General features: G+C 38.7%; 1 protein-coding gene across 7 annotated transcripts in view; it reads left to right on the top strand.

Moving 5' to 3' along the window:
- Positions 1–14,991, top strand: part of LOC131439141 (axotactin) — a 193,304-nt gene that overhangs the window by 158,524 nt on the left and 19,789 nt on the right. For all 7 annotated transcript variants that reach the window (XM_058609807.1, XM_058609809.1, XM_058609808.1 and 4 more), the window contains 5 exons: positions 5,471–6,336; positions 6,397–6,614; positions 6,676–7,075; positions 7,142–7,389; positions 7,652–8,083. In XM_058609807.1, the coding sequence (XP_058465790.1) occupies positions 5,471–6,336; positions 6,397–6,614; positions 6,676–7,075; positions 7,142–7,389; positions 7,652–8,083 (2,164 nt within the window). The remainder of the gene's footprint in view (positions 1–5,470; positions 6,337–6,396; positions 6,615–6,675; positions 7,076–7,141; positions 7,390–7,651; positions 8,084–14,991) is intronic.

Here is a 14,991-nt window from a genome sequence, read left to right as displayed (position 1 = left end):
ACGAAGAAAATAAAGACAAAAAATAAGTTTTGGTAATGATCGTTAGGAAAACTCGCAAGTCCTCTCACTTAATAATAATTAAACGATATCTACACTCTTAGAAAAAATGAAATTTACGCTTGACGTAAATTCAAGTATGCCGTAATTTCTTCGGTGATGACACAATATTACATCTACTAACATGTAAATATAAATTTTGCGTCTGTATCGATGTGAACTTCAGTTAAATTAACTGTGAAGTTAATGATATGACTTATCTGTACATGCTATGTATTGTGAATGTAAGTGAATCGCGACGCTCCTTTTATGTGCATCTAAGAAGATGCAACATTTTTTAAGTGTGTACACAGTTCGAAAAAATCTTGTGATGTTACATCTTATAAGATGCACATAAATGGAGCGTCGTATTTTACACAAATTTATATTCAAGAATATGTAAGATTGTGTGCTATGAAAATTACATGGCTTGAATTCGAATGAAATGAAAACAAAAAAAACGATAACAACAGCGCGACTTGAACCGAAAAACACTAGATCACAAACACATCGAAAACTCTAATGAACCACAGAAGCACATATATGTTCATTGAATAATTAATACATATAAATCCATACAGCGGCACTTGGTAACCAAGTGCAAATTACGCTCGGAACGTATAAAATTCTGTGCGAGTGGAATATTGCGTCGTTTGAAAAATTAAATAGTAAAGAATTGTATCGTTTGTAGAATTGTGTCACCAGTAAAATTCATAATTTTTTTCTGTGTAGATTTGTATTCTGGTCCTAAACACTGGATTTGGTTATGGAACGATTTATCCGTTTCTGGATCAGAATACTGAATCTGAACCTGAATTCTGGACTGAGATTCTTTATCCGGATATGGATGAACATGAAGCAGAATGCAGTACTTGAATCCGGAACATGGATCTGGATTCTAGACCTGGACCGAGATTATGAACCTGAACTCCTGACGGAGACCTTAACTTAGATTCTGACCCTGAACCTGGATTCGAAACATGGGCTTGGACTTAGATTCTGGACCAGAATTCTGTTTTCCGAACTTTTGACAGAGTTTCTGAAACTAAACTTTGAACCTAGAGAGTGGACGTGATTTCTGTGCCTGGATTCTTGACCAGTATTTTGCCCTTGCACTGCGAATTTGGTCTGGATTCTGGACCTGAGTTCTTTAGGATTCCTCAATTCTAAACTTGACTTGGCTTATTGACAGAGATTTTAAACCTAGAATAGGATTCTGAACCCCAGACGAGTTTTCTAGATCTAGATCTTAATACTGAATCTGGACATGGATTTTGATCCAGAATTCTGACAGAAAAATTCTGAACCTGAAGCAGAAATCTGCTCTTGGATTCTGAGCATGGATTCGTATTCTAGACCTGAACCTGGTTTCTTGACTTGAACTACTGACGTAGATTTTGCTTCTAAATCTGGAACAGGGTTGGCCCTGGACTTATAAACAAGATTTTTTACTTTGATAATTTGACTTGATCCTGATTTTGGCTTCTTAACCTGAACCTGGATTCAGAAACAGAACTCTGGGTTTGGATTCTAGGTCCAAATTTTGTAGCATGATTAAGGACTTTAATTCTGGATCTGAGTATTGTACCTGTGTACTGACCCTGAACCAGTATTCTCTGCTTGAATTCACCTAGACCTGAATGGAATAACTTGACTCAACCTCTGAATATGAATGTGAGATCTGAGTGCAGAATCTGAATTCTGAACCTAAATTCGGGACTTCGATTCTGGAGCAGAATTCATAGTCTGAACCTGGATTCTGGAACGAGATGCTGGACCTCAACCCTTGGCCTAGGGATATGAATTCTGAACTTGGACCCAGATTCTGGATCAAAGTTCTTGATAGATTTTTTACCCTGTACCTGGAATCTGAAAAATAATTCTCAAGCCGGAACTTGAACTTTGGTTCTGGGCCAGAATCCTGATTTTGGATTTGGATTCAGAACCGGAACTCTTGACTGAGTTTTGGAACCTAAAACTAGATCCTGAACCTTGACCCTTCACCTGAATTCTGGACCTAGTTTCAGAACATGGACCTGAATTCCAAAGCGGAAATCGGTACCTGGGTTCTATACTTGAACTCCTGACAGGGAATCATAGATTTGCGACCTGAATTCCGAACATGGACCTGGACCTAAGCTTTGGACATGAATTCTTATCCCAGACCTAGATGTTTGATCTGAATTTCTGAAGAATTTTGAATCTGAACCTAAACTCTGATCCGGGTAGCAGGATTCTGGACCTTAGTTTTGTATTTGAACAAGATTTTGGACTCGAATTCCGAAAATTAATCAGAGATCCGAGGCGTAGACCCGAATCATGATTGTGGACTTGGATTCTAATTTTAAATTCTGAACCTGGAACTGAATTTTCTTTCTGTATTTCGCATTAATTGAATTTGGAAAAATGACATGATTTGAATTTCTAATAAAATATTTAAACTATTTACACTCATTCTTATTTAACCATTTTTTGGCCGTACCACCACTTAAGTATTCATCTTCTCACTTTCATTTTCTTACCCACAAATCTCACAAGAATTCAATGATTTACTAATCACACTATTCTTACAACTAATAGATTAGCTTAATTGTGGATTGTATTTCGCAATGACATATTGAAAAGTTTTTCATATTTACTCAGGGCATATCTCAGAAAGATTTTTCAAACTAGCGAAGCCCACTATTCGCGACTCATTGTCCACCTGTTGTCAATTTTGAGTTTACTACCCACTAAAAATGAGCTAGAGCCCACCATGCAGCTGAAGCGCATCGAATGCTCTCAGAAACTTACGGCGATGCTGCTCTGAGTAAAAGAACGTGTCGGGAGTGGTTTCAACGTTTTAAAAATGGTGATTTCGATGTCGAAAACAAACATGGTGGTGGAAGAGAAAAAACCTTCAAAGATGAACAACTAGAAGCATTGCTTGATGAAGATTCGTACCAAACCCAAGAAGAGCTTGCCGAATCGTTAGGAGTGAGTCAGTAAGTCATTTCAAAACGTCTCAAGGCCCTGGGCATGATTCAGAAAGAAGGAAACTGGGTGCCGTACGAGTTGAAACCGAGGGACATCGAGCGCCGTCTATTTGTATGTGAGCACCTGCTTCAAAGACAAAATCGTAAGGGGGTTTTACATCGAATCGTAACCGGCGATGGAAAGTGGAGAAAGCCCGGGCATGCTACTTCGTCGAAGGCAAAACCGAATATTCACGGCGCCAAGGTTGTCTATTACTGTATTTGGTGGGATCAGCTCGGTGTGACGAGCTCTTAAAACCGGGTGAAACAATCACAGGAGATCGCTACCGAACGCAACTGATGCCCCTTAGTCGCGCGGTAAAAGATAAGCTTCCACAATATCAAGAGCGACATGACAAAGTCATCCTCCAACACGACAATGCTCGGCTTCACGTCGCAAAAGTGGTCAAAAAGTACCTGGAAACACTGAAATGGGAAATCTTGCCCCACCCACCGTATTTCCCAGATGTCGCCCCTTCTGACTTCCACCTATTCCGTTCGATGGCACAAGGCCTGGCAGATCACCATTTTCAATCCTTCGAATAGTTGAAAAAATAGATTGCTTCATGGATAGCGTCAAAAGAGGACTCCGGGATCCGAAAATTGCCGGAAAGATGGGATAAAGTTGTCGCAAGCGACGGAAAATTGCTTTGAATAATACATCTGTAAGCAGTTTTTCGCAATATGTTAAAGCTTTTAATTTAAAAAAAGACGGCGGAAGCAAAGTTGTAAACCTGATAATTTCGGATTCGGATGTTGGATCTGGATGAAATTGCACAGTATCTTTTAAGACAACGAGGGCTTTGGATCATTAATTGTGAAAATCAGTTTAACCGTTCCTGATTAATCAAAGTGAGTTCCGTTTTTGGAGCTTTTCTTCGCTATTATCGGTTCATTCGGAATCGGAAACCGGGGACTAGTAGGTTTATATATCCACTAGTTCTAAATTTCCCAGAATATTGTATAAAAATTTGCACCTCATTTCGCCATCGCTTGTGAAAAAATACTCACCAAATTAAAAATTTTGCACTTATCGCGCTGTAATACCGAAACCTGAAGTCGGATCTGGATCAACTGTTCTTCTTAAGGGGCGGGTAGTCGGGTCTTTTCTTCTTAAATATCTTTTATTTTTTTTGTATTTTCTTATAGCAAAACATTTCAAGAATATTCTGTGACATTTTCAATGCTATCGGAACAAAACTCAGCAAGTTATGGGCCTTAGTCTTTGCTTATCTCATACTGCGAAGAAGTAAGACCTTGGCGCACAGGCCCAAGATTTCTGCATCGATTGACATGACAGAAGATTTTTGAAATGTTTCATTATAACAAAATTCAAAAGAAAAAATATGTTTTGTTGAGAATGTTAGAGCCTACAGGCTCCCTAGAGTAATAAATTGTTTCCTTCGATTTATAAACAAAAAAACTTCAATCGCGTTTTTCTCGAAAGCAGGTTTCAAAAGTCCTTGTCCATCGCCACCACTACAGTTTCAATTAATTTAAAATTTTGCACACACTTTCTACATGTAAAATATCAGACCCCAACGTTTTCCCTTTCGTTGTTTGTTACTTTGGGGAGGATTACAGCTACAAAATGGCGAATTTTTTCGTGAAATATCGTACTTTTGACTTTAAACAACCACCAAAATTCAAAAAAAAAATAAAAAATCAAACGGAAACGTTGGGGTCTAGAAAAACATCTATTCTATCTATACTGCTTCGATTTATTGACTTCTGATAAGTCTGCGCTGAGATACAATGGACACCGATCATGATTTCATGATTTTTACGAAGAGTTCTCAAAAATATCGCTTCACCGACTTATTTCTCCATATTTTTTCACGAAAAAAATACAAACTGTTGTTCAAATGTATGCTTTGTATTTTGCAAAACGTTTGAGTTTATTTTGTTGAACGATAGAACGATAGCAGTTCAATTTGAACAGTTATGCACTGATGAGTCAAAGACGAAACGTAAACATATCAAAAACTGTTTTGTGCCCTAGAACAAAATTTGACTAACCCCTGAGTAATATTTCCCCTCAAAATGCTTATGCATGAGCTAAAAATAACACAACGATACAGTTTGTTTCCATTCGAACAAGTAGTGTTTAGACAAATGTCAATATCAAGCTAAACAAAATCTCACTCTTATCGGAAATCTTGCGACCACATCCCAACAGTGATGTTCCGCAAAGCATGTGCTATTCCACAACTTTGTAATTTCTGGGACGCAAAATTTAGTACCCGTTACCGAATGAACTCAATTAATGTGGCCATTAAAGATGGAACGCCATTCATTAAATACTACGGTTACATAACCGACACCATATTTAACAATAAACCCATTCAAGGGTTATTTCCATCTTAATAATCATTCCCGTAATAATCTATACCGCCCGCTACTCGTTTCGCCTTTTCCAGATCCGTCTCGCTACAGACCGGTTGAGTTTCGACCTGTGCCCGGACGTGACCAGCAACATCACCCACACCACATACATCCGGATCGACAATCCGACCTCGTGGCATGCCATCCATCTGACGTACGAGCGGAATGAGATTAAATTTGTGGTCGATTTTCGGCATGCCGTAACGCAGTTGTACGGACTGTCGTTCAACGTCGGCGACAAGCTCATCATCGGAAGCAGTCTGAAGGCGGCCACATCCGGACTGGTCGGATGTCTGCGAGATTTGAAGATCAATGGAGTGGAAATTGAGCCGCGATTTTTGGTCAAGAGCGAACGGGTGGTGGGAGACGTTTCGCTCGATAACTGCAAATATGTTGACCCCTGTAAGAAACCTAACACTTGCGAGCACGGGGGCAAATGTTCCGTGAAGGATGATGGCATCATTTGCGACTGCAAGGATACCGGGTACATCGGCAAGAACTGTCACTTCACCAAGTTCCGCAAGACGTGCGAGGAGTTGGCCTTGTTGGGCTACTCAAAGTCGGACGTTTATTCAATCGACATCGACGGAAACGGCGTATTTCCTCCTGCTCGGGTGAAGTGCGACTTCCAGAGTTTGGCCAACGCAACCAAGACGGTTGTGGAGCATAATTTGCCGTCGCAGGTCGACGTGCGATCGTACAATGACGAAGACTTTAGCTTTCACATTCAGTACAGAGAATTTAGTGCGGAAATGTTGCAGGAGCTGATTTCTCATTCGTTGTATTGCACCCAGTATATAAAGTATGACTGTATCAAAGCTCCATTGGAGTTGCACTCGGCAACATGGTTCAAGTCATCGAACCGCAACAGCACCGTAGACTCTCTTGGAGAAGTTAAAAGGTTTGTGTTTGCAATAGAATGACAAAAATATTGATGAAAATCTATTCTATCTATTTTCAGAGGAAACTGTCCCTGTGTGATAGGAAAAAACTGTGAAGACCCTAGTCAAAGCTGTAACTGTGATGCTAACCTCAACCGATGGCTTTCGGACGAAGGCTATTACAAAGAACCTCCGAATCTGGGCATAACTCAAATGTTCTTCCTTCAGCAGAAGCCACTGTTGGACGAAGAGTCACAGGGTAGGATCACACTAGGCCCATTGGAGTGTGTTGAAACCAGTAAGTAATAATTTTTATTTTTCAATGTTTTGAAACCACCCAGCGGGTACTCTCTCCACAGACACCCAGAAATACGTCGTAACCTTCACAACCTCCCAATCGTACATCGAAGTTCCCGGCTGGCGTAAGGGCGACATAGCCTTCTCATTCCGAACCACCGGTGAGAAGGCCATACTCCTGTTTCAACCTCCGATCCGGTCCAACTATCCATCGTTCATGGTTGCCCTTACCGGAGACTACCAGTTGACGTTTAATTTCACCCTCAATACCGGAACGCCCAAAACGTTGGTCATCAACACCAATCGGAAGTTGAATGGCGGTGAGTGGCACAAAATTTGGATCGATTATAACGAGCATCACGTACGGTTCATGATTAACACCGACACGCGGATGGTTGATTTGCAACCGGAGGAAGAGTTTGGACCATTCGAGGGCAGTATGTTTATCGGTGGGGCACCCACGTAAGTACTAATTCGGTATCTCTTACCACCCAATCATACTGATTGCTGCGTGTCGTCATTTTACAGGGAGATTTCCAAGAAGTACACCGTAAAACAGGGACTAATTGGATGCTTCCGAGGGTTGGTCGTCAACGGTGAGATTTTGGATATCTACAGTTTCATGTCAGTCCATCTGTCCGAGATTATCAAGGACTGCAAACCATCCTGCGTGCCAAATCCGTGCAAAAACGGAGCCTACTGTCGGGAGTTGTGGAGCACGTTTGAGTGTGTCTGCAAAAACCGGTGGGCTCATCTGGGGCAGCACTGTGAGACAAGTACGTACATTCTAGTCTCGGAAAAGAAATTTTCCTTGCTCTGCTTTATAAGTTCGTATAAAAATAGCTTACAGCAGTTCCATTGCATGACATGATTGATTGAGCTCAAATAGCATGGAAGCAATCACCTGCGCAATCAATCTGTGTGCCATTGTTTGCCAAGTCACGGTACAATCAATTGCATTTTCTTCTCTAATGATTACAATCTATCTTTACCCCTAATGGCGACCCAATGCTGCACCCCCCTGCACGCGCATTGTAGATATCAACGAAGATGCACTGACATTCATCAGTCGGGAATCGTACCTGAAGCGAAACTACATCAGCGATGCCGAGGAGCAGCGCGAGGAGCGGGAGAAACTTCGCAACATATTAAATTCCTCGCTGCTAATAAATCTTCGCACCTACGACAAACATTCGTTCGTGCTGTATGCCAACGATCACAACAATAATTTTATCCATCTGTACCTGACGAACGGAAACCTGGTGGTGTATCTGTACAACTACGGGAATGACATCGTGAATCTTACGCTGGAACACGCTTCACTAAACAATGGCAAAAGCATCCAGGTGGCCGTCATCCGAACCGAAACCAACACGACACTGTTCGTCAACGAGAAGAACATCACCGTGGAACGGGGTCATTTGCTGCTGGAGGAGTTTTCCAACAAACCGTGGACCAACCCGGAACTGGGTAAGATTGTTTCAATTACTCGTTTGAAAAAATGACAAATGTTGATTTCTATTAGCTCGAAACTATCGAGGCGTTTGGTTAAAAATTAACCGAATTTTCCCCAAAAGTACATAAGTTATTCTCTTCATAACAATAAGTTCCCCGCATGACAGACAGATTGCGTCACTAATTGAAAATCTCTCTAGTGTAGAGACATCTTTGAGATGTGATCTGTCAACATTTCATGACACACGATTCATTAGTGTGTTAGTTATTATGCTCTCAGTGGTGCTACTTTTGTATAATTAGAAACACTGAAGAATTCCACTGTTTCTAATAAAACACTGTTTTCCGATAAAAAAAAAACAATACTGTGGCAACGAGCAAATGGCTAGATAAGCGTTATCCCAGCTCTGCTTCAATCAAATTAACCATTATTGACTGGTATCAAAGACATCATATTAACAAGATATCCAGCTCTCACATTTCCCGAACAAATCATTGGCAACATCCTTTTTTGCGAGCATGTCGCCCCCAGACGAGCCCGCATCGAATCTCATACATAGAAGTAGGGGAGAAAAATGTCAAATTCGTGCGCGCCAAAATAGCAGGGTTGCGCACCCATACAATTGACATGATATGTTGAATGTGATGCCGTGCGATGGCGTTGCTGAACTGAAGATTGACTTCGCTCCAAGCTGACAGGGTCTGCTGGTATGCTTAGTTCAAATCTGATCGTGCAAGCACCGAAAATCGTCTCAAAAATTTGTGTCATTGGTTTGAAAAATCGAATAAAAAAGTTACAGGAGATAACTGACATCGTAAAAATATTCACAATCTTACACGAGCACATAAAAAGCGGTTTTTTTGGCAAAGTCGATCGTAAAGATGGTTAAAGATAGTTAATTACTGGCTGTTTCAGATTTGCACCGAAAAAATGTGAATTTTACAAGAGACCTAATCCCACATATGATGAAATTCATTAAGACCTAATGTGTCAAATAACGGAAAATTCCATTTGTAATGACTTAATGTTGGATAAGACTGAATTCTACTGGTTCTGAATGTAATTTCCATTCGGCTAACGAGTGCGACTGCATGATTTTTTATGCACCACTTACCAGTTAAGCTTATCAGGTGTGTACAACTGTGGCTCAGTCGATTAACGCACGTACTTCGCGATCCAATGATTCTCGATTCAAGTCACCACCGTTCTCGTTATCAGTAGTTTTTTTTAGTTCAATCAAGGATGGCTTTTATCGTATCAAAGAACGCTCTCTACCAACTCTTCACACGATTCAATCAGTGCCATCAAATAGAGACGGATATCATCTCAGCAACAAAAAACCGGCATGGTTCATTTAACATAGAATAAACATCACTGCGAGAGCGAATTTCTCTAGATGACCTGTCTGAGGATCACGGGCTAGCACGCTGCTGTGGGGATTCTCTCTGAAGCAGGTCGCTTATACTCGTTTTGCGTTCCGATTCTATACGGGTAGTGGATAATTGCGATAGACTCATTTTACTATTACCGCTTATTCTAACTATGTGCATATAACCTTTGTATAAGTTGTGTCTATGAAAATGTCTGTGAATGCTCTACACAAGGGTTTTTAAATATTGTAGTATGAGAATCATCAAGTCGTATCATCGATTTGATTTTCTGCAATAATTGTCAATCTGCGATTCTCTCTTGGTAAATTCCACACAGCGCCGATCATTGCCAGACTGTATATATTTTGTTAGGGGCCGTGAAATACTCAGAGTATTAGGTAGAAATGTCGAAAACTTTTCTCACGATTCATGCATTGAGATGCAGCGAGTTCTTGTAGCATCTTCCACCGTAGTGATATGCGACCACAGAGAACAGACATCCAAGCTAGTACTTTTTCAAAAAAGCTGTGTAAATCATACAAGTGAAAATCACCGTTGCGTACGACTTTGCACGCATTAATTACCCTTGTATGGAGCTTGAACGCAGGAGCCATAACATAAGAAACTGCTGGGCTGCTCGAAGCGCCTCTACGAAGCTACGTTGTGATTGCTTTTTAAAGCAACCGTTAAATTACTTACACACATTGAAATCTCTACTTGGATGTCTGTTCTCTGTGCTGCTACACTCTATTTATGTGCATCATATCAGATGTTAAATCACAGAATTTTTTCGAAATGTGTTAGGGAAAGTATGGAATTCCGAACCACTAATCTTATACCATCTATACGAAACTTGTCATCGTGTTATTTCAGTTTCATATCATTTTTTTATTAGCACACGGAGAAGCCGGAGATCACAAAATTGTTGCAATTGCAATTGTTGTGTCACGCTCTGATTGCTTCAACTAAAATGTTGTTGATTAAACTAACATATTTGTAGATTTTTTCATAATCATTCATTGCTGTATTCAAAAGCTATCACTTGGCGGAGAACGAAAACAGCACAACGCAGAACAAAAGAGTATGCAGAAGAACATAAGAGTTAATTGTAAAACAAGTGTTCCATGTATTAAATAGACATTCCTACAGTATAAAGGTTTTTTAGTTCACCTGCGAGTAATGTATTTTCGGACAGTTCATGTCAATGTAATGAAAAACACTTAACGCTAGACGCTCAAAAATTTGCTACTAAAGTGAAGTGGTACTATATGTATTTTAATTTTTTTTTTTTAAAGTGCATCTGTGGGATTGGGCTTATCAGCAATATTCTTGAAATCAAATAATCGAAAAACGAAATCTAAAAAGGTCTTCCAGCGAGCCATTCGGCAAGTGGAGGGAAAATTTCTTCGTGCCCTGTGAACATTTTGCTGGTGAATTTCCTCTTGGGAATTTTAATCTTTTGTTGCATTTCTATATCATCTGTAAGTTTAGTGATAAAGCTATAAGCAGCTACTCAGACAATATTTCGTTGTTCAAGTAGTGAATGATTAGCTGCCCTCCGAAGAGAGTAGCAAAATATTTATTGCAATAGGCGTCTTAAGTTCAAATGACTGAATAATTGGTTGAAACAACTGAGACATTTTTTGCTGGCATTGTGTCATTGGTAAGTTGCACGAGTGACACCTCATTGAAACGTTTCACTTCCCGCTATACCCCTGACAACGTATGTACGCGTACAACGATGAGGTACGCGTACAACGATGAGGTGACAGACATGTTTTGCGCACAGAATGAATATATAGTGAAACGAAACAACTCAAAACTTAGCTTGATTTCCTAGCTCCGATGATCGATAATATAGAAACCAAAAATTTTCACGGTTTGGAGTGTATTCCCAGTAACTTATTTATGACTGATATAATCAATAGCCTCTCTGAATTATTAAACTAGTTTTGTGTGTGAGTGTTCATCGCATGACTGTTTCACTCATATCAAATTTTGTAGTTTTAGGGTACATGTATGACACATTTGTTCTGGGATACAGAATTTTTTCCTTCATTGTTTAAATGTTATTAGCATTAGGGAAAATTTGATGTCCATAATTTTGATGTTCTACCGTAACATTTACTGACAAAAAAATGGAGGAAATATGATAGACACTAGCACTACTTTTATATGCAAAGAAAATGGTTTCTACCCAAAAAGGCGATAAATTTGTTTGTAAATCATGCCAACTTTGTCTAAATCCGCATAAATTTCAAGGTGTTCAGTCATAATTCCTTTTTCACCCGCATATTCACGATAAAATTAAAAGCGCCTAAACTTTTAACAATGAGCCTCAAAATAGTAAATAAATCTAAGATATTCTTAGTATGTTATAATAAAAAACGGCATGGCACACACACATATTCCAGAAAAATGCTATCAATACGAAATTTTCATGAAAAGGATTATGTTTATCATAAACCAGATTTTAAAACCTTCTTGAATTTTAAATCATTCCGAAATAGATTTGACATAGGTTTGATACTTCATTTTGCTTCATAAATCTTATGAAAAATAGTCTATTAGACTGGAATATAATCTCATAATGGTTTTATTGGAATTTTAAGGATTTTAAATTTGTTATGCTATGTTTATGAAGTAACACTGAAAACTACTACGAGTATTTATTAAATTGAATATGTTACTTGGTACGTGTTCTGCTTCAACCTACCCACACTAAAAAACATGATTCACTGTTCTCTATTCATACCCAAAATAAAACTCTCTTTCTAAACAATTTATAAACAAGTTTTCGTTCTATCCAACGGCATTCAACCTGATGATATAAGACAAAGTAATTGGTAGAATTAAAGTCTCCAGAATTCATAATAGGTCATCAATAAACAGGATGATCACTCAATTGGTTTATGTTTACTATTGGATATTTATCGTTTATTATTACCGCATGTGCATTCAAAATATGAATCATTATGTTATTAAATCCATTTCAACAATAAATTTACTTGTTATTGAATGGAATGGAATGAACAAGGATGAATATATTGTTTTCCTTATTTGTATTTCAAACCTTCATCAAATTTATTAACATTTCTTTGTTGACTGCATTTTGAAAATATGCTACAACGTTGACAAAGCATATAAGTTTTATTCTGCTTGTTAGCATTTAATCGAGATTTTTTTTTGCGAAATAAAACGATGGTTGTTTATTATTTGATACTTAAAAGGAGGAAATATTGTTTCATGAGTTCACCATTGCTCGCCAATGGCGCTGGTAGCAGTAAACAGTGATGTGATTTTGCACAGTACAACGATAAATGACCGTAGTACGGAAATCACCGTTGTATCATGATGCTCGCGTGATACCACCGTGATTCAGGGTGACAGATATGTGATTTCATAGTGTACAGTGATTCCGATATCACATGTCTGTCAGGGGTAGGATGTAAATCATTGCTCAACTGTTACGTATGATTACTCGTTTGTGGTGCGTGTCTTTGCTGGGTGTCGTTGCTAAACTGCCAGCAGAATAAATAAAAAATGACTGTTTTGTTAAAACGATCGATTAGATGTTCCAAATTTTAACCAACTAAGTCAGAAAAACTACTAATATTTTGGTTGTTTTGCGATCGCTGGCTTTTCCGTGCAGTCGAGCCGATCAGACGTATGTCTTTACGATGATCAAGTTATTTTTTACAGTTCGGTTTCCATCTCATCCAAGTCAGTCGACAAAACAAAACCGCTTTCGTTCGGGACAGAAGAAACCAAGTACAGTATTGTGTAGTTAACAATAGAACGACCTCGAAATGAAACAACCAAACGAACAAAAGCTACCGCCGACACGAAAGAATAAAATTGTTGTTGACTTCAGATAGTGCAAAATTCGACCTTCGATACGAGAACTTGAAGGTTTGCTTAAGGAGCAAATGCATCTTGACATCAAACGTTTGCATTTACTTCAATGCAATAAGACAAATAATGTTGTTTACATCCAGTTTTATCAAGAGTTGGATGCAATTCAATTCGCTAAAGACAATAATAATGTGCACTATGTGGAGCATGAAAATATCAAGTACAACATTCCAGTATATATGGAAGATAGTGCTATAGAAGTGCGTGTGCATGATCTTCCCTCAAGCGTCATCGATCCTTATATTCGCAAAACCATGTCCCAATACGGAAAGATTCTCTCTATCGAAAAAGAAAAGTAGAAGAATTTTTACCCCGGTATTCTAAATGGCGTACGTTTGTTACGCATGCGCTAGAGGAGGCCTATACCTTATTATGTTAAATTCGGTCAGGATACAAGAATCCCGTGCAAATCACTTGTTACCTATGACAATCAGATGGCCACATGTCAATATTGCCAAAAAGCTGTTCACTACGGTAAGCCATGTTATAAACTGAACAAGGAGACAACCATAACAAAGGACAACGGTGCTTCCTTCACACCAAACCCAAGCAGCCCCAGTACACCTGTGACAGCCACCAACAACAGTGAAGCAACGAAATCAACAACAATACCACGGCAATGGATGACGAGACGAACCAACAACAAACTGCCCCTCAATCCTCGCAGGAGGAAAATGGAAGCTCCTCTCCCCCTAGAAAAAGGGTGACAACGAGATCCAATACAAAAAAAAATTTATCTAAAACTCAGCTAAATCGGCCACGTAAAGCTTGTATGCAAATAGGCCCGAATAAAATATCTTTTAAATTAAAAAAACGTGCTTAATCCACCTATCAGTGAGATGATACCTTTTTTTATCAATCCGCATGTGTTTTTTTCATGAATATTCTTCGGTTTTCATGACATTATTTTAATGACCGTCGTTTTAAGCTGCAATTTGACATTTTAATCACTCATTACTCTATCTAAAAAGGTTACAATCGATTAAACTTTTCATGATATGTCGAAGTGAGTTCCACTTTAGAATTTACGGTAATTTAAGGTACTTCCAGAGCCGGTATTCAGGAACCAGCATAAACCAAACCGATTCGTATGGCAATATGACGAATAAATTGCAATAGTTTTGAGTCCAACTTTCAAGCTTTTCGGGATTATCATCTTCTATATCGGTTTGAATTTTAAAAATTCATCCTCCTGTAATCCCAGAATCGGAAGTCAGCATTGAATAAAATTAATTAATTTTGTGTGGGACTATAAGTTTATTTTAATTTGAATTTTTTTTCTGAAATTCGATTTGGCTTTATTTGAGAAAACGATTGAGCTTTGAGAAACGATTCGATACTGGAGCCGGAATTCGAAAATCGGTGTAGCCGAAGTCAGACAAATTCACCTGATTAGTTTACATTTGTTTCAATATGTTTAAAAATCAGTGTAGACATCTTTGAGAAATCGTAGTACGAGTTAAATTGTTGGGTGCCTTCCGAATCGAAAACTGAATACCACTAAAACTGAAATAAGTTTATTTGGTTGTCGACTATTCAAATCAGCAAATCTTAGATGATTCTTAGATTTCATTTGAATCTTAGATCGGTTCAGCTATCTACGAGGAAAATGAGTTACACAATTTTAATTTCGTTTC

This window comes from Malaya genurostris, chromosome 3, assembly GCF_030247185.1.
Source record: "Malaya genurostris strain Urasoe2022 chromosome 3, Malgen_1.1, whole genome shotgun sequence".
Lineage (NCBI taxonomy): Eukaryota > Metazoa > Arthropoda > Insecta > Diptera > Culicidae > Malaya > Malaya genurostris.
The sequence above is the reverse complement of the archived record's forward strand: the minus strand, read 5'-3'. Positions and strand labels throughout refer to the sequence as shown.